The 26,740-nt window shown below is 34.0% G+C and overlaps 1 protein-coding gene across 1 annotated transcript in view; it reads right to left on the reverse strand.

Moving 5' to 3' along the window:
- Positions 1–26,740, reverse strand: part of LOC149777581 (DNA replication ATP-dependent helicase/nuclease DNA2-like) — a 99,534-nt gene that overhangs the window by 17,662 nt on the left and 55,132 nt on the right. Inside the window, exons 17-24 of the mRNA XM_089941409.1 lie at positions 24,741–24,881; positions 24,047–24,172; positions 20,811–20,890; positions 19,723–19,775; positions 12,146–12,194; positions 11,513–11,628; positions 3,864–3,992; positions 140–333 (exon numbers count right to left, since the gene is read on the reverse strand). Of these exons, the coding sequence (XP_089797535.1) occupies positions 140–333; positions 3,864–3,992; positions 11,513–11,628; positions 12,146–12,194; positions 19,723–19,775; positions 20,811–20,890; positions 24,047–24,172; positions 24,741–24,881 (888 nt within the window). The remainder of the gene's footprint in view (positions 1–139; positions 334–3,863; positions 3,993–11,512; positions 11,629–12,145; positions 12,195–19,722; positions 19,776–20,810; positions 20,891–24,046; positions 24,173–24,740; positions 24,882–26,740) is intronic.

Here is a 26,740-nt window from a genome sequence, read left to right on the forward strand (position 1 = left end):
CTGATCCTAAATAGGAAAACTCTTCACAACATAAACTGTTTTACAGAAACCCAACTCCTTGTATTGTATCTGATTTTATGGCTCTGGGCTTGAATTGGGGTTACATGCTCAAGTATTGTACACACTGGGTCAGATTTACCTTGCTTCCTTGCTCCGTACCACAGGTGCCAGCTGTTTGGGATCCCCCACCAAGATAAATCTCTCGGCATTGAAGAGTGGCCCCAGACATGCTGGCTGAAGCACCTGGGAAGCCTCGTCTACAATACATACATCAAATTTCCTATTGACAAACAGTGGGTGACTTGTGCCAAGACAGCTTGTAGCAACTATCATCTGTAAAAAATAAGATAAGACTTAATAAAATATGATCCCTTGGATCCAGTTTCAATGTATCAAGCTTTACCATGGTAACATGAATAGGAAAAATTTATCAAAAGTTGCTCAGATTTAAACCCTTGATCTGAGAACCGTTTTATCTGAATTCATTTGCAGTGAAACTCCTGAAAACTGAAACCTCAGTATACTGGAATCCCCTCAAATCAAGACTGAATCTTCTTTCAGTCCTGAATTTTACCTTCTTTAATATCATCATTATTTCTCCAGTAAACTGAAACCCAACTCTGAATACTGAAACCAATTTCAATCTCTAATTTCAATGTAATGGTTAAAAACCCCATATATAGACAACTTATTTGAAATCTGGAAATAGATTTTAGCTACTAAATTCCTGACACATGTTAAAATAGATTAATTATGGATAACAGAAAGACCCAGAAAATGTCCCACGGATTTGAGATTAAACAATACTTGACATGCATGCAGACACAGCATGATCAATAAAAGATTGCTTGCTTGCTTTTTTTAATTAAATATTAGGGTTACATTAGCCAGGCATTGGCCTCAGTTTTTATGCTTTGCAAATTGAAACTGACAAAGCAGTATTCTCAAAGTCTTTGAAGTTGCCGGCTTCCCTATTAATGTTGAGAATGACTATGAGGACGATATTTCCTTGCTTGACTGGCTTGTGAATTATGACTGGACATTGACCCTGAGTGCCTATATAATTTAGACAATGATGTTCCTGTTGAGGATGAGTCCAATGACTGGGAAAGTGAACTTGTGTTTCAGTAACATGAAAGTGATCAAGGCAATGAAGAAAGTGATAAATATGATGATGAGAATGTGTGTTCTGAATCACCTAGCAGTGATACAATATACCTTTAAGATTAATAAAAGTTTGTGATTGCTAAGGATGACCGTTATTTGGCTACAGCACAAGACATGGAGTTATTTACACAAGACACATTAGGTAAATAATGATGTCAGAAACAAAAGACAATGCTCCATGCCTTCTTCAAGTCAGGCTCTTGAACTGTGAACATTATATGTACTATTTAAACATTGCAGAGTATCATTCATAATTCCAATGGACTTATGAGTAAAGTTATAGTAAATTCTTCAATAAATGTATTTAAAATAAACTTTATAAAAATTAATTTTCTTAATTTTGGGTACTCTTAAATGGCATCCTTTCTCTCTCATTACATATGTACTCAGAAAGAGACCCCCCCCCAACATACGCAAAAACCGCAGTAAATTGAAAACTGTTCAAAACCAGAAAAAATTTGGGGTTCCAAGGGTTTTCGGTTGTGAGGGGTTTCATTGTATATGTTTTTTTGTGTGTATCAGTTCTTGTATTTTTGTACCAAATGACAGTTTCATTATTAAACAAATTCATATAGTGAGGAAGGGATTACTATAAAGGAAGGGTTTCCATTGTTTTCACAAGAGGATCACTTTTGAAGAAGGGTCCCATTGTTTTCACAGGAAGAACACACTTTTTCTTTGTTGCATTTTTGTAATTGGTATATCACAAAAAATAATGAATTCACGTCACAAATCCCCTTGTATGTATTTAATTGAAAAGGTTTTAGGTAACTAAATAAGATTAGACTCAATATTGATAGAAAAAGCACTTGCTAAGCTCAACTTGAATCTTGGATTTGATTTTAAAAGACACATTAGCTCATTTAAACTGGAATATTCTCACATGGCAATCCCATTCCAGAGTCAGCAAAAGCAACCCATTACCACCAAGACTGCCCTCAAGAATAAAGAACATACTGTTGTTGTCTGTCTACAAAGTGTAAGTTTTTCAAAACTCTTTCCAACTTCATGTGCATTTGCACTAAGAAATCAATGTTTCACATGTCTGTATATGGTGTAATGAAACATTAGCATGATACTGGTACGGTCAAAAGAATTACAAAAAAATTCTGAAAGATAAACCCTTCCAAATAGATGTAAACATAGAGTACCTCAAGATAAATGATGAAAGATAAAGATATTAAAATTCTTTAAAAAGTAAATAATAATAAAAAAATATTTATAAAATTAAATACTTAAAATATAAGCTCAAAATTTGTTATATAAATTTTATTTTCCCTGTAGTACATTTTCATAAAAGCTTCTTAGCAAAGTTCACATAAACAAAAATTCTGACACCAAACTATAATTCTTTCAAAGTGACTCATGAAATTTGGATTAGTCAAAATAAAGTCAAATGTATATTAATGGTCACCTCTTTTAAGCATTCATCTGCCCACATTCTTCAGTCACACTTCACATTCAAATATGAGACAAAATGAAGCTGTTTTACACAGCCACCTGTAAAAGTCAGTTCTTTCTGCTTCTCACATACCTCAAAAATAACTGGTACCAAGTGTATTATCCCAAATTCATGTGCCACACATGCCTCATACTGCACACACTGGGTTACCTCCTGTTAGAAGGATAACACAACTGCCATAAGAATGGTTGTAAAAATATATCAATTGGAGACTACAGTATGCTTTCATAACTGCATCACACTTAACTGATGTTGCATTTTCTGCAATCTTTTTCTTTAGTGCAGAATATAAAGAAATTTACATAAAAATGTAGGAGATAAATATCAGGATTTCTTAACCCATTAACTCCTACAGGTTTTTGTCATTTTCGCCTGAAATGCGAGTAGGAAACACATTTTGTGGGCTATCTCTGAATACATCCTAATGCATCAATTTCCAAGTGATTTCCCATTAACTTACTGCCTAGTTGTGTTAGAAACATCATTTTTTCATTGGCTACTCTGCTTGCGCATGAGCAGAAGGGTAAAAGTTAGAGTTTTTTTCTTCTTTTTCTTAATGGACCCATCATTTTCGTATCGAGACCATTCTTTATTCCAAATCATAAATGCCCATTTTATCCTACTTTTTGCAAAGGTTCATCTGTCTGTGTGCAGTTCAGACCAGTCTGCCTTAGATCTGAGGCCAAAAAGTCTAAAATCTTGACACAAAATCAGACCATGGGCAAATTCTGAGTGGGAAAAAATTGGGTCCAAAAAATTAGGTTTTTCCCTCTGTATTTTGTAGTTCAACTAGAACTTCCAGATTATTTGGTATCATTGTAGAGCTACATCTGTCTACCTTTCTATAATACCACCCACTCTAGTGTATCATACATGACCTTGACGCTACAGAACTTGGCAGTAGGCTGCCACCTCCTGCTATGTAAACATGGTACCAGGGGTTAATGAGTTAACATGTAGAGATGGAATACAGAACTGATGATGTTCGAATGTGACACATGTCAGCTGTCACAATGTACTGAAAACATTACAATGAAGTGCATCTGAACTGCATTATAATCTGGTTGTTTATAGCTTGTTTTTGATTTGACTTAAATCTGTGATAATTGATATTAGGTAGAATAAAGTAAACATGCTTGCATATTAATGCACAAAGGTGATGTACCAGTGTTGAGATGACCTTGAGCTAAAACCTTTCTTCCTGCAGTGATATATTTGGAAACATGACTAATACCTGTGAATCGAAAAACTGTTGCAGTTCTGCTGTTGTGGTTATCCCTCTTGTCATTTGATCAACTGAAAATGGTTGGATGTCTGGGTGAATCCTAGATGTGCGTCCAAGGCGAACAAATTTCACATTGTCCTAAAAATAATTTGATTTATTGATTCATCATTTTTGTAATATAACACATAATTAATAGCATCCAAGGGAGTTTTTGCCTTACATGCAAACAGGTTAGTAATACAGTTAATCTGGATTTTAATGAACTTAGGAACAAAACATTTACTGACGTAATGAACACTTTTTCGAAATTCAAAATTTTTTTTTCTTATTCATGATAAGCTTCATGTGAGAATAAAGAATTCTGAAACAACAAATAATGGTAAATAATACATCCCTCAAACAGGTAGCCATATAAATAATGAATCATTAGCTGATCAAGAGTTCTGTATTAGTTCATTAATCAACTAGTTCAAGGTGCATTTTGTCACTGACAAATAAAATGGAGTCCACTATTATTACATGAAAACTATTGATATTATATAAGAACAATGGGCTAATTTTTTAATACAATTCACTGCGAGTGTTTCAAAATATGTTCTCTTTTTTTTTAAGGTGTTGTACAATCTATACAAAAACACAAATTTTCTAGCAAAGGAAAAAAAAAAACCAGGGGAAACTGAACTATTTCTGAAAGTTCCAATTAGTTCCTTATATTCAAGATTGATTATATGACTTTTAACAAGTTTAATTTGAAAATCTTAAAACTGTTGATGACAATGATAAAGTTGCTGTAAAAAAGTATATATATATATATATATATATATATATATATATATATATATATATATATATATATATATATATATATATATATATATACACACACACACACACACACACACATATATACACATATACACACACATGGCATTTCCTCACTATAATGGGGGCCCTGAGTGGATCACTGCCATCTCACCTCTGTCTGCGTGGGTTCGAGTCTTGGATTCGGCTAATGTGGGTATGTGAGAAAGCTTGCCAGTAGCTTCTTGAGGGTCGGTGGTTCTTTCCGGGGATTTCCCGGGTTCTTCCTCCATCATTAATACTAGCTGCCATGTATAGCCTATCGTGTGCTGAAAAATGGCATTAAACCCTACAACAACAACTACAACAAAAATACTCACTATAATGCCCTTCGTTATAACATTGTTTCTATTATAAGGTGGGTATGGACACAGATCACTTTTCATTGAGTAGTAGTTAGATTATATGTATCATGTACTTCATTACAAGGTGGTCTCATTATAAGAAAGTATAGTCCTTGGCTCCCAATGACAGCATTATAATGAGGGAATGTTGTGTGTATAACTGACACAATCTTGAGAATAACAATCCTTACAGCTCTTCGTCATGATAGGGCCCTTCATTATAATACAGTTCTTGTTATACCACCATGTCAACATATTCTGCACATTGTACTATTCTGTAAAATGATATGCCATTTCTGTAAACACGGGATCACTTGTTTCTGGTTGAAAATCCAATTTGTATCAAGAAAGAACTATTGTCCTATCATTTAGGTAAGTAATATTCATAAGGCATACTTAAATATCCCAAATTTCTATTCTAAATGTTTATGGAAATGAGATTTCTAAATGACAACATGAAGACCCACCCCTAGACCTTATTGAACTTTAACCCAGAAAAAACTATTTAATATTTATTTTTTACAGAATCAAGCAAATAAATACATTATTTAAAAGACAGAAAAAATTAACTTGGAACAATACTGCATCTTAATTCAAGTTTCTAATTTTTCAAGAACTTGTCCCGTACCTACTTTATCATTTGCTAACCAAATTTATCAACTTGCTGCTCAAGCAAGATTGTCAAGAAATTCCCAGGCATATAGTCTGTTTAAAAACTTTTCAGTAATTTTCATTTTCCTTAACCAAGGCAATTTAAACACATGACATCCTATTCAATGTTGTTTCCCTTCAACTAAATCACTTATTCAATTTAAAAAACGTTGAACTTTCATTATTTAAAAAAAAATTGGTTTAGTTCCCTTAATATCTCTTGCCATTTAATGGCATTGTTACATTGAATTTTCTAAAACTAAACTGTAAATCTGACCTAGATTCTCTGTTGAAATGCTGATGGAAAGAGTCCAATGTAATGTATTCTATTTCCATAGCCTGTTGAAATGCTTATGGAAAGAGTCCAATGTAATGTATTCTATTTCCATAGCCTGTTGAAATGCTGATGGAAAGAGTCCAATGTAATGTATTCTATTTCCATAGCCTGTTGAAATGCTGATGGAAAGAGTCCAATGTAATGTATTCTATTTCCATGGTCTGTTGAAATGCTGATGGAAAGTGTCCAATGTAATGTATTCTATTTCCATAGCCTGTTGAAATGCTGATGGAAAGAGTCCAATGTAATGTATTCTATTTCCATAGCCTGTTGAAATGCTGATGGAAAGAGTCCAATGTAATGTATTCTATTTCCATAGCCTGTTGAAATGCTGATGGAAAGAGTCCAATGTAATGTATTCTATTTCCATGGCCTGTTGAAATGCTGATGGAAAGAGTCCAATGTAATGTATTCTATTTCCATGGCCTGTTGAAATGCTGATGGAAAGAGTCCAATGTAATGTATTCTATTTCCATAGCCTGTTGAAATGCTGATGGAAAGAGTCCAATGTAATGTATTCTATTTCCATAGCCTGTTGAAATGCTGATGGAAAGAGTCCAATGTAATGTATTCTATTTCCATGGCCTGTTGAAATGCTGATGGAAAGTGTCCAATGTAATGTATTCTATTTCCATAGCCTGTTGAAATGCTGATGGAAAGAGTCCAATGTAATGTATTCTATTTCCATGGCCTGTTGAAATGCTGATGGAAAGAGTCCAATGTAATGTATTCTATTTCCATAGCCTGTTGAAATGCTGATGGAAAGAGTCCAATGTAATGTATTCTATTTCCATAGCCTGTTGAAATGCTGATGGAAAGAGTCCAATGTAATGTATTCTATTTCCATAGCCTGTTGAAATGCTGATGGAAAGAGTCCAATGTAATGTATTCTATTTCCATAGCCTGTTGAAATGCTGATGGAGAGTCCAATGTAATGTATTCTATTTCCATAGCCTGTTGAAATGCTGATGGAAAGAGTCCAATGTAATGTATTCTATTTCCATAGCCTGATGCATACACATTACATCTATCAAGGACATGCGCAAAATGGGCCGACATACCATGAGTCATGAACACAGGGCTAGTATTCTGTGTGTCTAGAATTAATAGTATTAAGAACAGAATGTTTTGGTGACAACTGCTGTTCAAACCATAAGACTTATAGTATTTATTTTTGTAAATTGGCTGAATTCAAATTGCATTTGTGCCAATTATGGTGACAGAAACCTTACATGTACAGAAAAGCCAAACTGCAGTGTGGTCATGGATCCAGTAGAAAAATTATATTTATCATGTACCTCATTATAAGGTGTTTCATTATAAGGAAGTATGCTCTATAACTGACAAACAGCATTACAATAAGGGAGTACTGCATAAGCTAATACACATGACAGAAATGACAAAGCTTTATAAAAAAAGTAAACAATGTAAGAATAGGTTAATTTGGAAATACATTTCATTAAATAAGACGTTTAATAAATCAATAAAACATTTACTTGATAAAGTCTTTGTAGTTGTATTATTCAGTTAAATAAAAGATTAATAAAGCCTCATTAATAGCAGATCATACAATGTAAGAGTCACATTACCAAATGAACTATCGCAGACTGCTAAGTGTTACCTTAAAATAGTTTAACTAATATGCTAAGTACAGAGCAGTTGTATAATATATTGGACACTAGTTTGAGCACTACAATGTACATGTATTTACTAAATATACATGTACATAATTTTTAACAATCTGAACATGACTGAACAGTGCTTTAAACATTTTTAAGCAGTGTTGTGTATATTTAATTTGTACTGAGTGTTGACCTTTCTCCATAAATTATATGTTATGTATATCAATACAACGTGAATGACTTTGGTCAGTAATTGTTTTTAGGGTCAACCTGACTACTCACATCTTTGGATTTTTATACAATTTTAGATTATATTTAAGATGATTATTACTTGATGGTACAGATGTTGAGTTAAAAGGTCAAGTTCGTTTTAGATATTAAGAATGTTCCAGAATCAAGCTTTTAATAAATTTGGTGGGATAATACCCTCATCCTGATTCTGTTGTTTTGTCTTAGCTTTTTATATAAATGTTGATTACTTAAGAATTATTCAATCCTATCTTAACATATGTCTTTAGATGAATCCAATTTAGTTATTTTTAGTTAAAATTTCAGATGATTTATTTAAATTATTCACTGGAATTACAAAATGCTCAATAATACTTTGGACTAAATCATTATTTTGTGATTCCTGTATATATTGGGACATGATAAAATAATTATTTTGTTCCTGTCCCAGAACTTACAGTGAAATAAATTTGTATTGAATTTGTGCCCCCCCCCACATGTTGCAATAAAATAGATAAACAAAATGCTTAGTTAATAATAATAACAAAGAAACTAACCTTGTATTGTTGTCATTTATTCCTTTTTCTTCATCATGAATGCTAAAGAATAAAATGTATCCACAAACTCTATATGTAGAGTAGGCTTCCATACTGTAGCGTGTATTGCTTATGTCCTACAGCAGACAATACATAGTTCATTGATATGAATATTTAGAAACAAATTGTGTTTGGTTGTCCTCAAAGGTTTGAATATGCTACCCGACTGAAAACTGAATCCAACAAAATTACAAATGAGAAGGAAATAATCAACTGATATCTTCGGCATTCATGCATAACATGGTGTCAGGTGCAAAATAACCAAGAATGAATTATATCCAGGTCTACTGGATGACAGTATCTTGCACATAAAAATCATTGTTTGAAAACACATTCACTTGAGTGCAAGTGACAATCTTTTCACTAGCATGGGTTACAAAAGTATTATTAAAGCAAGATAATGCTGTGTATATTATTTACCTGCAGACATCAATACCCATTTGTATTAATAATAACTACAGATGCCAAGCACATAGAAGCCCGGGTGGTGAACAAACAAAACTGGCAGCGAGCAGTAAACTCATTCTTTGAACTTACTGACAGAGTATAAAAGACAGGTTATTTTAATTACAAAGCAAGCTGGCCTCGGAAGCTGACTTTGAATACTCTGAAGCTGTTTTTATTCCTTTTTCTTAAAGGATATTAACACAAAGGTTATTTTTTTGCCAAGCAAGCCAACCTTGGAAGCCAACTTTGAATTCTTTTAAGTGTGCTGATTTTTACATTTTTTTGTTGGGGGGGTATCAATGTACAAAGACAGCCGATATATAGAAGCTAACTTTGGTTCCTTTTCACCAGAATTTTGAAAATAAATTGAAACAATGGAGCAATATAGTGCTCTGTACACAGGCATCAATGACCCAGCGGTGCCCAGAAGATTTGGAGAAAATAAAATCATTTGATGAATTCATAAAGGCCAGAAGAGAAGCAGATGATTTCACAAATGAGAGGGAAAATCAACCAATACCTTGAAGACAACATGAGATGGTATTAGGTGCAAAATAACCAATATTGGATTATATCCAGGTCTACTGGATCACAGTATCTCACAAATAAAAATCATTATTTGAAACTACATTCACTTGAGTACAAGTGACAATCTTTTTGTTAGCATGGGTTACATAGTATCATTAAAGCAAGTCATTGCTTTGTATGCTATTTACATGTAGACATTAATGCCTGTTTGTATCAGATGCCAAGCACATAGAAGCCTCGGTGGTGAAAAACACAAGTGGTAGTGAGCAGTAAACTCATTCTTTGAACTTGCTAACAAGACATCAAAGACAAAGGTTATTTTTATTACAAAACAAGCTGACCTCAGAAGCCAACTAAGGATACTTTGAAGCCAGATTTTCTTTTCTTTTTTAAAGGATATCAATACAAAGGGAATTTTATTGCAAAGCCAACTTTGAATTCTTTTAAGTGTGCTGATTTTTACATTTTTGGGGGTTTTCAATATACAAAGATAGCCAAGATATGGAAACTAACTCTGGTTCACTTTCACCAGTATTCACTGGAATTTTGAAAATAAAATTGAAACAATGGAACAATTTTTAAAGTGACCCAATATTGTGCTTTGTGCATGGATAAGACCAAGTGTCGCCCAGAAGATTTGGACAAAATAAAATTATTAAAGGCCAGAAGAGAAATAGACGATTTCACCAAAAATATGATCATTAACATGAATGAATTTCTAGTGTACTTTGATCTCATTCCTGGATGGACTGACAATAAGATGGATGTCAAAAGTGTGAGAGTTATCATGACTGGTGCAGATTTGAAACAATCTGACTTTAGTCCTTGCAGTTTCTGCTTCAGGTGATGTGTTGCCTAGAACGATAATTTTATGAGAATGCTACAAATATATTCATGGAATGGATCGTACGTGTGCAGGAGAAAGATTGTGTTGATGAAATGTTGCTGCAGTGGATTACAAGAGTTTTATCAAGTACACAGTTTTATATTTCCTTACAAAATTTTTTTAGTTAGAGTGCATTTTCTGACATGTAATTTTAGAATGATTTGAAAGGTGTCCCACATCTTACGACTAAAAAAAACGATGTGTCCCAGAACATACGTTGCACAAAAAAATTACTATCAAAATTAATTTATGGTAAATACGGTATTGTGGATTCATTTAGAGACATTTTGGATTATATTATTGTGATACATCAAGACTGTTAGCAGATCAGCAATATTTCAGGCTATTGGTACAACAGCACTTTCAAGATTTAAATTCACTCAGAATACCACTGGAATTCATTCAGAATACTTAATACTTTTGGATTTGTGATAGAACTTTTAAGACTATCTGGCATTTAATTCACAATACTGTTATTTTAAATTTTCATTTGTATTTTAGGGAAATGAACTATCTGTTTAATTTTATAAATCTTGTTGGTTTTTGCTCTTTTCTGATACTTATTTTAAGACCATAGAGGTGTAACAGCAGTATGTTCCATTAACTAAACATTTTCTTAAAAAATTCAAAATCTTGTGCTAACATAAATTTAATGTATAAAATCATTAAGCAGTATACTTAAATTAAACTGTGCAGTCAACTGGTATGACCATATACAGCCTGCAGTTATGACCATATACAGTCTAATAGTACGATCATATACAGTCTACTGTTATGAGCACATACAGTCTACCAGTATGACTATATACAGTCTACTGGTATGACCTTTTAGTCTACCAGTATGACTATATACAGTCTACCAGTATGACCATATACAGTCTACTGGTATGACCATATACAGTCTACCATTATGATCATATACAGTCTACTGGCATGACCATATATAGTCTACCAGTATGACCATATACAGTCTATTGGCATGACCATACACAATCTACCAGTATGACCATATACAGTCTACTGGTATGACCATATACAGTCTACCGGTATGACCATCTACAGTCTACTGGCATGACCATATACAGTCTACTAGTATGACCATATACAGTCTGTTGGTATGATAATATACAGATCTATTAGCTGTATGCTATAAATTACCTTGAGAAGTTTGAGCAGGATGTTGTCCACCGCAGAGTGTGTGTAACTTGTAAGAAGCACAGACAAACCCAAAGTGTACAGAGCTTTAACCAATGAAACTATTGTTGATGTCTTGCCTGAGAAAAAAATATAAAACAAATTTTAATAAATATTATTGTAGAAGCTTGATTTTTGGAGCATAAATATTAATTTTTAAAAAAATAAGAAATGCTTTTGAATTACATCTTAAAAATTAAAAGGATAAAAGAGTCAGTGTTTTAATTAACTGGTTCATGCATACTGTTCTCTTAGCAATTTACTGGTAAAAGTGTTAAGGGACATATTTTGTGTATTATATGTGCATAAATCTAGTTAGCTAGCAATTATATTAATATACGGATATAGATACATTCATACAGTAAAAGGAAAAGGTATATGAATCTATATATCTACCAAACTACACAAAGAAATGCAATAGGATGCACAAAATAAATTACGTATGTTTGTCTGTCTGTTGATATCCCATCCATTGATCTATCTACCAACCTACCTCTCTATCCTTGCCCACATTTGTTCCATTTAAAATAAGATTCTGATACTAAAGAATCTTCAAAGAGTTCACATTAATCTATCTAAATGTGTGTGAAAGTTTACCTGTTCCTGGATAACCCTTGATCAATACATAATCTTTACTCATCAGGACCTGACAAGAGATACAAAATGATGTGACAAAAAGAATGAAAGAATGAAACAAGTACATAAACTACTACTGAACTAAAAAAAAGTTAGATTAAAACATATTAGACCAAATTTTGCACTTCTTTATAATTATTTTATTATCTGAATGAGCTGTTTCGAGTTCTTCAGCTTTTTCTAATGCCCATGCAGATTGAAGTATAATCACAAGCAATCCTTTTACTAAACAACTATTGCCACCTGGGCCGGTGTAGGACATATACTTAGTCTCATGCTGCCCAGGCTGTATCAACATTCAGAAGTTGCAAATACAAGTTTAGGGAAAATACAGTAAAGTCTGCACACCACTGATGTTTACATTTATCAGGTACATTCAGATTCCATCCCTCAAGCATGTATTGACATCATCAATATTATGATATCATTACCATCCCTCAAGCAAGTATTGACATCATCAATATTATGACATCATTACATCCCTCAAGCAAATATTGACATCATCAATATTATGACATTATTACCATCCCTCAAACAAGTATTGACATCATCAGTATTATGACATTATTACCATCTCTCAAATAAGTGTTGACATCATCAGTATTATGACATTATTACCATCTCTCAAATAAGTGTTGACATCATCAGTATTATGACATCATTATGATAACACTAGATTCTTAGTGTGCATTACCTGAAAATTACATTAGATAACATAAAACTGAGACATGGCATCTAAATAGGAACTGAAGCTACTGAAGTTAGCTGATTCTTAACCAGAAATCCAGGTTAGCAAAGAAAAGAAACCAAATCAAAATTACCATTGAACCGTAAACCCTTTTCAATGACAAAGTATGAAGCACACTCATTTTTTGCTGATGCTTCAGGAAAACAATCTTATGGGTAAGGTTCTTGAATAAAATTTCACTCAAATGTTCATAAGGGGGTTTTGACAATGCCAAAGAACCCCCCAAAAGATCCCATCTATGCTTAAGTAAGCAAGATAATGGTTTCTGAAACTCAAAATATCTGCAATACAGTCCTTCTTTCTGTACATGTGGTGACTTTCTACAAAGTGATCTGTTCAGAGAACACAAACAGGACATTCATGCATATGTGTACAACAAATGCATAATAGGTAGGTGTGTGTGTGTGTCCTATGGTGCCTTCCTATGAATGCATATATGGACACCCTGTGACATAATGTGCACAAGTGTAAGTAAAAAGAGAAAGGTATTCCATATGTTGGGTGTGACTAAGAAGTCAGACTTGGATCACATTCTTTTCAACTCTGACCCTCTGATACTAATTGGAAAAAGTCTGGGGATTAGGAATCCTGCAAAATGAAAGCAATGCAATAGTAGCATGTAATACTGCTATTCAAATATGGTTTATACAAGCCATAAAGCATACTGTTTTGTAAATGGGGCCACTGAATATTAAAGTATGCTCTATGTGTGTGTGTATATGTGTGTGCATGTGTATATGTGTGTGTATGTGAGATCTTTGGAATTTTTACCTAGCTTTAACACTTTTTCAGTCATATTGCTACAATGTCTGCAGTGTGGCAGTTTATAGTAATATCTAGCACTGGGGCATCATGCTACAGATATGTAGCATCATATCCCACCCAGTCACATTATCCTGACACCTGGCCGACCAGTCCAAGCAATGACCTCTTAATGCTGAGCAACAAGTAAGAGTGCTGCTAGTATATGCTATATGCAAAGCAGTGCTTTGAGGAGGTATATTATAATTGATGGCTGTATCATAATGGGGTATATTATATGCAAAACTGTGTTATAATACATGGCTCTGCTATAAAGGGGTATGTTACAACAAGTCTGTGTTCTAACAGTGTGTTACAAGTAAGACTGTATTATAGTGGGTTACGTTACAAGTAAGACTCACAGTGTGATATTTTCTAAGCAAAGCTGTTATAATAGGGTATGTTAAAAGCAAAACTGTCTTATACTGGGTATGTCATAAGCAAAGTTATCATAATGGGATGTTATAAAAATGGCTGTGTTATAAAGGGATATGCTATAAGCAAGATTGTGTTATAACCGGATATGTAAATAAACCACAAAGCTGTGTCATAATGTGATATTTTATTAAACACAAAGCCATAACATGATATTTAATAACATGCTATCACATCATACTTATATGCTATCACATTATACTTGTATGCTATCACATTATATGTATATGCTATCACATTATACTTACATGCTATCACATGAAACTTGTATGCTATCACATTATACTTGTATGCTATCACATTATACTTGTATGCTATCACATTATATGTATATGCTATCACATTATACTTATATGCTATCACATGAAACTTATATGCTATCACATTATACTTATATGCTATCACATTATACTTGTTTGCTATCACATTATACTTGTATGCTATCACATTATACTTATATGCTATCACATTATACTTGTATGCTATCACATTATACTTGTATGCTATCACATTATACTTGTATGCTATCACATTATACTTGGTTCTCATCAGCCAAGATCTAAAATGAAGTCAAGTAAACAAGTAGCAATACAAATCCAAATTAAACCAACCTTACAGGATCCATAACATGAAAAAGGCTGTAATTTACTGAGGGGGATGTTAAGGATGATTAAGATCTGTTATCACCAAATTGCCTGACTAGATACTCCATCCTTTCCTCAAGTCCATTAGTTTGGTAATGATAGCTTTAGTAGATTAGCATAAACATGCAATGCTTGTACATCAGTCTGATTTCATCATGCATAGATTTTTTCACCTTACCAAGATGTGCTTACAAATAAATATATTTATAAAGTGTATCTCAATTTTCTGTGCTTCCTTCAGTATGTTTCAACAAGAAAATATACTAATCAAAATCGCAAACTGTTCACTCTTGGTCATAGATCACTTCCACTCTTGCCAACACATGCAAAGTGTTGTTACATTCATTGTAACAGTAATGGGCGTTTCTTTTTACTTCTTGTAAAAATGAATCAGGCATCTGACCAATGGCCTTCATCAAGCTGTTGAATGGTCTATAGCATAGAGTATTTTCTCTGATGCTTCCTTTATGAATGTCAGTAGTCTCCCTTTGTAATGCTTTCTTTGAGTTATTTTTCATTTGTGTGACAGAGCACAGGCATTTCTGCTGCACATGTGCTTTTTTCCTTGAGACAGTTCTTTATGAAATCATTGTTGCAGTACTCTTTGTTAAATGGGACAGTTCTTTATGAAATCATTGTTGCAGTACTCTTTGTTAAATGGGACAGTTCTTTATGAAATCATTGTTGCAGTACTCTTTGTTAAATGGGACAGTTGTTCAAAGCACACTGTAATGAATAGCTTTCAATCAACATTCATTTGTATTTAAAAATAACAAAACAAAAAACAGTTTATGTAAAAAGGCCCACATTGCATACAGTAGTGTGACTGGGCAGAATTTTGGACAGCAAATCAAGTTACTGCAATTCTTTTGTATTAATTAATCTTACCATTTACACTCCTGTATAATTCAAGTCCAACTGTAAATAACAGAGACCTTCATCTGCCACTGCACAATGTGCTGGCAGATCAATTTTGTTTGTTCCACTGAATACTGCTAATAAAGCATAGGCAAAGCAGATCTGGATGGATGGATTTGACTTACTGAGTATATATGTAATGTCTGGATGGATGGATTTGACTTACTGAGTATATATGTAATGTCTGAATGGATGGACTTGACTTACTGAGTATATATGTAATGTCTGGATGGATGGATTTGACTTACTGAGTATATATGTAATGTCTGAATGGATGGATTTGACTTACTGAGTTTATATGTAATGTCTGGATGGATGGATTTGACTTACTGAGTATATATGTAATGTCTGGATGGATGGATTTGACTTACTGAGTATATATGTAATGTCTGGATGGATGGATTTGACTTACTGAGTTTATATGTAATGTCTGGATGGATGGATTTGACTTACTGAGTATATATGTAATGTCCGGATGGATGGATGGATTTGACTTACTGAGTATATATGTAATGTCTGGATGGATGGATTTGACTTACTGAGTTTATATGTAATGTCTGGATGAATGGATTTGACTTACTGAGTTTATATGTAATGTCTGGATGGATGGATTTGACTTATTGAGTTTATATGTAATGTCTGGATGAATGGATTTGACTTACTGAGTATATATGTAATGTCTGGATGAATGGATTTGACGTACTGAGTATATATGTAATGTCTGGATGGATGGATTTGACTTACTGAGTATATATGTAATGTCTGGATGAATGGATTTGACTTACTGAGTATATATGTAATGTCTGGATGGATGGATTTGACTTACTGAGTTTATATGTAATGTCTGGATGGATGGATTTGACTTACTGAGTATATATGTAATGTCTGGATGGATGGATTTGACTTACTGAGTTTATATGTAATGTCTGGATGAATGGATTTGACTTAATGAGTATATAGGTAATGTCTGGATGAATGGATTTGACTTACTGAGTATATATGTAATGTCTGGATGGATGGATTTGACTTACTGAGTATATATGTAATGTCTGGATGGATGGATTTGACTTACTGAGTTTATATGTAATGTCTGAATGGATGGATTTGACTTAATGAGTTTATATGTAATGTCTGGATGGATGGATTTGACTTACTGAGTTTATATGTAATGTCTGGATGAATGGATTTGACTTACTGAGTATATATGTAATGTCTGGATGGATGGATTTGACTTACTGAGTTTATATGTAATGTCTGGATGAATGGATTTGACTTACTGAGTATATATGTAATGTCTGGATGAATGGATTTGACTTACTGAGTATATATGTAATGTCTGGATGGATGGATTTGACTTACTGAGTTTATATGTAATGTCTGGATGAATGGATTTGACTTACTGAGTATATATGTAATGTCTGGATGGATGGATTTGACTTACTGAGTTTATATGTAATGTCTGGATGAATGGATTTGACTTACTGAGTTCATATGTAATATCTGGATGAATGGATTTGACTTACTGAGTATATAGGTAATGTCTGGATGGATGGATTTGACTTACTGAGTTTATATGTAATGTCTGGATGAATGGATTTGACTTACTGAGTATATATGTAATGTCTGGATGGATGGATTTTACTTACTGAGTTTATATGTAATGTCTGGATGGATGGATTTGACTTACTGAGTTTATATGTAATGTCTGGATGGATGGATTTGACTTACTGAGTTTATATGTAATGTCTGGATGGATGGATTTGACTTACTGAGTATATATGTAATGTCTGGATGGATGGATTTGACTTACTGAGTATATATGTAATGTCTGGATGGATGGATTTGACTTACTGAGTATATATGTAATGTCTGGATGGATGGATTTGACTTACTGAGTTTATATGTAATGTCTGGATGGATGGATTTGACTTACTGAGTTTATATGTAATGTCTGGATGGATGGATTTGACTTACTGAGTATATATGTAATGTCTGGATGGATGGATTTGACTTACTGAGTATATATGTAATGTCTGGATGGATGGATTTGACTTACTGAGTTTATATGTAATGTCTGGATGAATGGATTTGACTTAATGAGTATATAGGTAATGTCTGGATGGATGGATTTGACTTACTGAGTATATATGTAATGTCTGAATGGATGGATTTGACTTACTGAGTATATATGTAATGTCTGGATGGATGGATTTGACTTACTGAGTATATATGTAATGTCTGAATGGATGGATTTGACTTACTGAGTTTATATGTAATGTCTGGATGGATGGATTTGACTTACTGAGTATATATGTAATGTCTGGATGGATGGATTTGACTTACTGAGTATATATGTAATGTCTGGATGGATGGATTTGACTTACTGAGTTTATATGTAATGTCTGGATGGATGGATTTGACTTACTGAGTATATATGTAATGTCTGCATGGATGGATTTGACTTACTGAGTATATATGTAATGTCTGGATGGATGGATTTGACTTACTGAGTTTATATGTAATGTCTGGATGGATGGATTTGACTTACTGAGTTTATATGTAATGTCTGGATGGATGGATTTGACTTACTGAGTATATATGTAATGTCTGGATGGATGGATTTGACTTACTGAGTTTATATGTAATGTCTGGATGGATGGATTTGACTTACTGAGTATATATGTAATGTCTGGATGGATGGATTTGACTTACTGAGTATATATGTAATGTCTGGATGGATGGATTTCACTTACTGAGTTTATATGTAATGTCTGGAGGGATGGATTTGACTTACTGAGTATATATGTAATGTCTGGATGGATGGATTTGACTTACTGAGTATATATGTAATGTCTGGATGGATGGATTTGACTTACTGAGTATATATGTAATGTCTGGATGGATGGATTTGACTTACTGAGTTTATATGTAATGTCTGGATGAATGGATTTGACTTACTGAGTATATATGTAATGTCTGGATGGATGGATTTGACTTACTGAGTATATATGTAATGTCTGGATGGATGGATTTGACTTACTGAGTTTATATGTAATGTCTGGATGAATGGATTTGACTTACTGAGTATATATGTAATGTCTGGATGGATGGATTTGACTTACTGAGTTTATATGTAATGTCTGGATGAATGGATTTGACTTACTGAGTTCATATGTAATGTCTGGATGAATGGATTTGACTTACTGAGTATATAGGTAATGTCTGGATGGATGGATTTGACTTACTGAGTTTATATGTAATGTCTGGATGAATGGATTTGACTTACTGAGTATATATGTAATGTCTGGATGGATGGATTTGACTTACTGAGTTTATATGTAATGTCTGGATGGATGGATTTGACTTACTGAGTATATATGTAATGTCTGGATGGATGGATTTGACTTACTGAGTATATATGTAATGTCTGGATGGATGGATTTGACTTACTGAGTTTATATGTAATGTCTGGATGAATGGATTTGACTTACTGAGTTATATGTAATGTCTGGATGAATGGACTTGACTTACTGAGTATATATGTAATGTCTGGATGGACGGATTTGACTTACTGAGTATATATGTAATGTCTGGAAGGATGGATTTGACTTACTGAGTTTATATGTAATGTCTGGATGGATGGATTTGACTTACTGAGTATGTATGTAATGTCTGGATGGATGGATTTGACTTACTGAGTATATATGTAATGTCTGGATGGATGGATTTGACTTACTGAGCATATATGTAACGTCTGGATGGATGGATTTGACTTACTGAGTTTATATGTAATGTCTGGATGGATGGATTTGACTTACTGAGCATATGTGTAATGTCTGGATGGATGGATTTGACTTACTGAGTATATATGTAATGTCTGGATGGATGGATTTGACTTACTGAGTTTATATGTAATGTCTGGATGGATGGATTTGACTTACTGATTATATATGGTATGTCAGTTAAACATGGTATTAAGAGGGCATTGTTACCTTCAAAATGGCTGTCTTCTGAGGCTTGTTAAGTGGCTTCAGAATGGGCTTTACTGAAATAAAGATGAATTTTTCTTTCAGAGGCAAAACAGTCATGTCAATGTTAAAGGTAATGAAGAATAGAATGATGCCAAAATATCTCAACAATTATCTCCATATACTGATTTTAAACCTGGCATATAAAAAAAATCATTATTTATTGGTAGCAAGTGTCAGGCATCAATGAATCGTGTTGTCAATAACAAGCTATACATGATCAAACCAACTTTAGGTGAGTGGCCTCCTTACTAGAGAATCATCCATAAGGACGTGGTAGTCAATGCATGAATTAGACCTGGTCATACCAAACCAACTTTAGGTGAGTGGCCTCCTTACTAGAGAACCATCCATAAGGACATGGTAGTCAATGCATGAATTAGACCTGGTCATACCAAACCAACTTTAGGTGAGTGGCCTCCTTACTAGAGAACCATCCATAAGGACGTGGTAGTCAATGCATGAATTAGACCTGGTCATACCAAACCAACTTTAGGTGAGTGGCCTCCTTACTAGAGAACCATCCATAAGGACGTGGTAGTCAATGCATGAATTAGACCTGGTCATACCAAACCAACTTTAGGTGAATGGCCTCCTTACTAGAGAACCATCCATAAGGACGTGGTAGTCAATGCATGAATTAGACCTGGTCATATTTATGTAACACATCTTAAAGGTAGAAGATCCACCCGAATGCATTTCTTGCAACGAACCATTTACCATGAAGTACTTTCTGATAGATTGTTCTGATTTTGAACCGACACACAATTGTTACAATATTCTTCACATGAAAGAGCTTATTTATATGGTAAAATTAAAATGTAATTTGTATTTATATTTCTTGAAGGAAGTTAATATTTATTCTAAAATACAGAATGTGTGCATCCTGTTTCCTTCAACTATAAAACACATGAAATGAACATTTCAATCTTGGTAAGATCTGATTTCCTGCTAGAAATTCCACATTCAAGTTGTATGTATATAAAGATCTGATAACTAGGTGAATCACAAAAGAAATTATTGTAGGTACATATAATAAAGAAATCACCCACCTTTCTCTATGTTGCTTTTTGAAAGAGTCATCAGAAACTGTGGTTTTACTTTCTCAATTATCAATTTTCTCAGTTTGTGACTGAAATATCCAAAAGAACAAAATTCTAGCTAAAGGTATTTGTATAAAGTATGTACCTCTGTAAATAAAATTATTACAGATAATGTTAATAATGCCATTTCTGTCACCTGAAATGTCCATCTTATGTATTAGTAGACTCCTCAAGTTTTGTTTGCTTCAATAGATGGTCAACAAAATTTAAATTAAATATGAAACAGCCAAATGCAAGCATGATTATGTCTTTATCAGACAGATGTCCTATAAAAAGCAGTCTCCTGGAAGCTGTCTGTATTTTTACATACCCTGCATACCATCTTGCTTAAAATGTTAGGGTGCACCAATACTGGTGAAAGTCAAAACTATTAACAGAATTTACATAAAGAAAGATGGAGGGAAGAAAAAAAGAATTATGATGGAGGCTCAACCTTACCTGTCAGTTCTTTTTTCTACTGTCATTTCTCTAATGTTAGAATAATGACACTGCATGCTTTTTTGGCATTAGTTCACTTTCTGTATGGTATATGGGGAGTCCCAGGTGGCCAAGTGGTTTAAAATGCTCACCTTTAGCAATCACCGCCATCTCACAATTGTCCACCAAGGTTCAAGACTTGGGCTCAGCCAAGGTGGGTATGTGAGAAAGCTGTCAGTAGCTTCCCATAAGTGGCTCTTACCAGTATTTGATATAAACATCCATCATATAAAACTCTACCTTCTTAATGATTCATCAAGCAATACCATTTTCCTTGCATTTTGCATCCAAAATTCCTAATATGTTCTGCTATACCAACTGTCACCAAATATGCCATTCTCCTCTCTCTGTATGAAAACTAGAGTGCAAGTGAGTAGTCAAGAAACATTGCTAAAAACCACTTTTTGATGGATTCATTTGCTTTAAAAGAGTAATGATTCAGCACAGTTGGAAGTGTCCATAGCATGATCAGTTTTCATGGTACCAATCTTTCTGATGTTTAACCGTGATTACTTGCAAGGCAGATTCTAGCCCAAATACGAGTTTTGATCCACTATGTGCATCAGGAGGGAGATGAGGATTCTAAAGCTGACTGATGCGAGTTTTGATCCACTAGGTGCTTAAGGAGGGAGATGAGGATTCTAAAGCTGACTGATACGAGTTTTGATCCACTAGGTGCATCAGGAGGGAGATGAGGATTCTAAAGCTGACTGATACAATTTTCCTCAGAATCTGCCTCACAGGATTCCAAAGGGCTTATTGACAATTGTTTTTCAACAAATCTATTAATCTGCACACACTCCCATTATCCCCTATGAACTCTCTAATTTCTGAGTATTTGGGATATGTGATCCATTTGTGATTGAACACATATTTGCCCTTTGTTAAAGCAGATAGCAAAATAACATTCAACATGCTTCATTTGCAATTTGCACTGACTGGTTTACTGATAGTGACACCTAAACAATAGTATAGAAAGTTTCAGTAAAAACTATGGCAGTCTGGACATTAGACAAGTGATAATACCAAAGGGATACAAATGAATGTAATGTGGGATAAAATGAAGTATACCAATTGGTAACACTCATTTTCCCACAAAATAATAATTAAATAGGTAAAAATGAAACAATTAATATTAATAATTCAAATATTATCAAAAATAAAGGACTTTATAAGGGCTGTCAATGCAAAGTTAGGAACTTTTCAAAGGCATTTTCCATTTTCTGTAATTTCAATACATGCACAAACATGGATGAGAACCTTTCTAAATACCAAGGACCATAAATAAATTATTTGAGAAAATCATAACCTATATTCAACATGAAACGTACATTGTGCACTTAAAATGTTATGACGTGTGTAAATTTCAGAGGTTAACACTCACTGTAATAAGCACACACAGAATCTCTCGTAAACAGTGTCCATCATGCGTATGTACACACTACAAGAGTTAACTTCCTTAGTGAGTGTTGAGAACTCTTCACTTCAGATATTGATTCCAGCATTATCATGCCTACTAAGACAAACATGCAAGATATGTTCCTGAGATGGATTTAATCCATGAAGTTAAATGGAATGATAAACCACTCATGCAACATGGTAGGTTCTTAGGAAATCTTTTTGATCTAGATAAACCACTCATGTAACATTGTAGGTTCTTAGGAAATCTTTTTGATCTAAAGAGGTATTAGCAGCTACTTCTGTCCTCAGATACTTGGATCACAACACATGCACTCACCATTGACTATTTTATTAAAGTTTTGACTAAAAAGTGAGACATGCGCTTATTAGGATTTGTGCAGGTATTATATCAGATATGGTCCAACAACAATGATTCCATGGAATTCAACTCCATTGTACACAAAATAACCCATGCTAGGATATGATTCCACTGTACATGGCTTGAACCATGATGCAACTCCATTGTACACAACTTGAACCATGCTATAACTCCACTGTACATTACTTGAACCATGCTATAACTCCACTGTACATTACTTGAACCATGCTATAACTCCACCGCACATGAACCATGATATAACTCCAATACATATAATTTGAACCATACAATAACTCCACTATACACAGCTTCAACCATGCTATAACTCCACGATACATGACATAAACAATACTGTTATGACTTCACTGTACATGATATGAACTGTGCTACAAATCCACTGTACATGACTTGAACCATGCTATAACTCCACGGTACACAACATGCTGCTATAACTCCAATGTACATGATTTGAAACATGCTGTTATAACTCCACTGTGCATGACTTGAACCATTCTGTAACTCCACTGTACACAACATCCTGTTATAACTCCAAAGCACATGACTTGAACCATATTATAGTTTCACTGTACATGACATGAGCAATGCTGTTGTAACTCCACCATACACAATATAAAGAATGCTGTTGTAACTCCACTATACATGACTTAAACCAAACTATGTTATAACGTCACTGTGCACAATAAGAAACATGCTATAACTGTACAATATTTGAACCATGCTATAAATCCACTGTACACAACAAGAAAAAAAACTTAGCACTGATTCCTAATGGTGACAAAGAAAATGACAATGTTATCCACAAAACAGTGGTACCCATTTCTTGCCATTTGCTAAACACGGGCTAAACATAAAAAAAGAAAAAGAAGGTACAGGTAAAGTTGGAAACAAAGAAACTTTCTGAATTTACCTGTGACTTTCATTTGACATGAGTCTTGAAAGGTTAGTGTAGTAAATTCCTGATGTGTTGAACATGTCATATTTATCAATCCGAAAGACAGACAACTTTAGATTCTCGAGGCGGCTGAGTCCATCTCTGCAGTTAAATACAGAACATACATGCAGATACATAATACAAAGATGGTTTTTGTGTGTGTGTGTGCGTGTGTGTGTAAAATAGTAGCAAAACCTCTCTCAAGTATCCACCTTTGGTAAGTGAGAAAAGTGGTCTCTTAAAGTTGGTGGCTGCTGTTTATTTCTATAATAATGTGGTTAAAGGAGTCCCATAAAGGGTCTACAATAATGTGGTTAAAGGGGTCCCATAAAGGGTCTGTTGTTTAAGATAGGTGGTTGCTTAATAGAAGTCATCATTAATGCATTTTCAACTGTAGTTACTAGAATCTATAAATTAGGTTTCAATATCACAACTGTATCAGAAAATTCTATTACATGGTTACCTATTGTGACATCATAATGAGACGCACTAATTTGCCTTGTAAGATGACCGGGTGATATTTCACTGGTAAAATAACAAAGATTTTAAATGGTCTAAGCAACACATATAATTGATTTTTTTTATTGTTATGTGTTATATACAAGCTTAAAATCAACAGTATCTTTATTCAATTTGGGAATAGGTACATATATACCAAGCTTCCACCCACCTGTCTACTATGACACAAATAGCAGTGTCAGTCATCTCCTGTACAAATCCTGTACTAACAGCAATCCAGCTGGGCTTTTCCTGGCTGATGACTACTGATTCACCCGGTAATATTCCACCTGCTAGCAGTGAAAAACTGTACCTTCAGAAGAAAGGAAAAAAGTAGCTTAGGGGTATTTCATCTACATTAGCTGTCAACTCATCTGGTTTTGAAGAAAAAAAAACATATTGTAAAAACTGAAAACTTATTATAGCTTGCCTCTACAATTTTTCAGTGGTCTCTAGCAACTATTGTAACATTAGTTATCATGCAGAAAAAAATTCATACTACAGATACCCTGATGCTTGATGTATTGTCTCCAGGGAAATGACTTAAAAGTCATAAATAACAAGAAATGCCAAGAATATGTCATTGTTTCCAGCTGCCTGTAGATAAAAGGTTCAAGCACTGGAATTTGGGTGTTTTAGATAGCTAAACATATGCAGCAAATTAGTAAAACAGGGTCAAAATATTTTCTAAAATTGATATCATCTAAGATCTTACTAATATGAAGCTTCATAAACTAATACGATTGAAACCAGAAAATGTGTATAGATTTTTATAAGCCATTAAATCAAGGGACAGAACTTTGTAAATTTTGGTCAAAATCTGAGGGTCATCAAATTCAGGTGAGATATTTTGACAATAAATCCTTTCTGGAAATTTGGCCCCCAAAAAAGAAAGATGCTCAAAACATTCAAAAGATGCATATCTATTCTTAGTCAAGGGCCATAACTCTAAAATGTAGTTAAAATCAAAATCTGGTCATCAGCAAGCTTAATGAGGAGAGCAATCATATGACTTAAACAAAAAATGGGAATGCTATAGTGTTTACATACCGTTGAAGAGTTTGAGAGGGGAAATAATTTGATGGGGAGGTAACCACACTCATTTAAACAGTCTTTATTTTTCAGATGATCAAGGATCGTAATTCAGAAAGTTAAAATCTAGTCATCATCAAGCTCATTGAAGACCTTGCTACTCTGCAAATTTGGTTCAAATCAGACAAAAAATGTGAATGGTAAAGAGTTCGTGAACCAATGGTATGCCTATTGCACTCTGATCAAGGGCCATAACACTGTAAAAAAGGATCATGAGCCAATGGAATGCTGACTGCACTCTGATCAAGGGCCATAACACTGTAAAAAAGGATCATGAGCCAATGAAATGCCTATTGCACACTGATCAAGGGCCATAACACTGTAAAAAGAATCGTGAGACAATGGCATGCTGATTGCACTCTGATCAAGGGCCATTACACTGTAAAAAAGGATCATGAGCCAATGAAATGCCTATTGCACACTGATCAAGGGCCATAACACTGTAAAAAAGGATCATGAGCCAATGAAATGCCTATTGCACACTGATCAAGGGCCATAACACTGTAAAAAAGGATCATGAGCCAATGGCATGCTGACTGTACTCTGATCAAGGGCCATAACACTGTAAAAAAGGATCATAAGCCAATAAAATGCCTATTGCACACTGATCATGGGCCATAACACTGTAAAAAAGGATCATGAGACAATGGCATGCTGACTGCACTCTGATCAAGGGCAATTACACTGTAAAAAAGGAAAATGAGACAATGGCATGCTGATTGCAAGCTGATCTCTGAGGTCTGTTTCTTCCAGCTAATAACTGACCTTATTCCAATAGCTTGTTTGCCCATGTGACAACTCTGGTTGAGCCACTGGTGTGGTACCTTGGCAAGGAACAAAAGGTGGTTATTTGATCTTAACACACAAATGACATATGTTCATTTGCAACCTTTAATATATTTCACAAATTGTATAATCAAAGTGTTACTTATAAATCTCAAGCTCTGTCTCTAAATAAGCATCTGCATATGATAGTGAGGCAGAGTAAATTGAGTCAGTTGATATTTATGATTAATAGACCACAACGATTTACTAGATGATGATGGAAGATTTCAGAACTTTATCAGACAATGACGATGA

The sequence above is a fragment of the Sinohyriopsis cumingii genome, chromosome 18, assembly GCF_028554795.1.
Source record: "Sinohyriopsis cumingii isolate HCF-2022 chromosome 18, ASM2855479v2, whole genome shotgun sequence".
NCBI lineage: Eukaryota > Metazoa > Mollusca > Bivalvia > Unionida > Unionidae > Sinohyriopsis > Sinohyriopsis cumingii.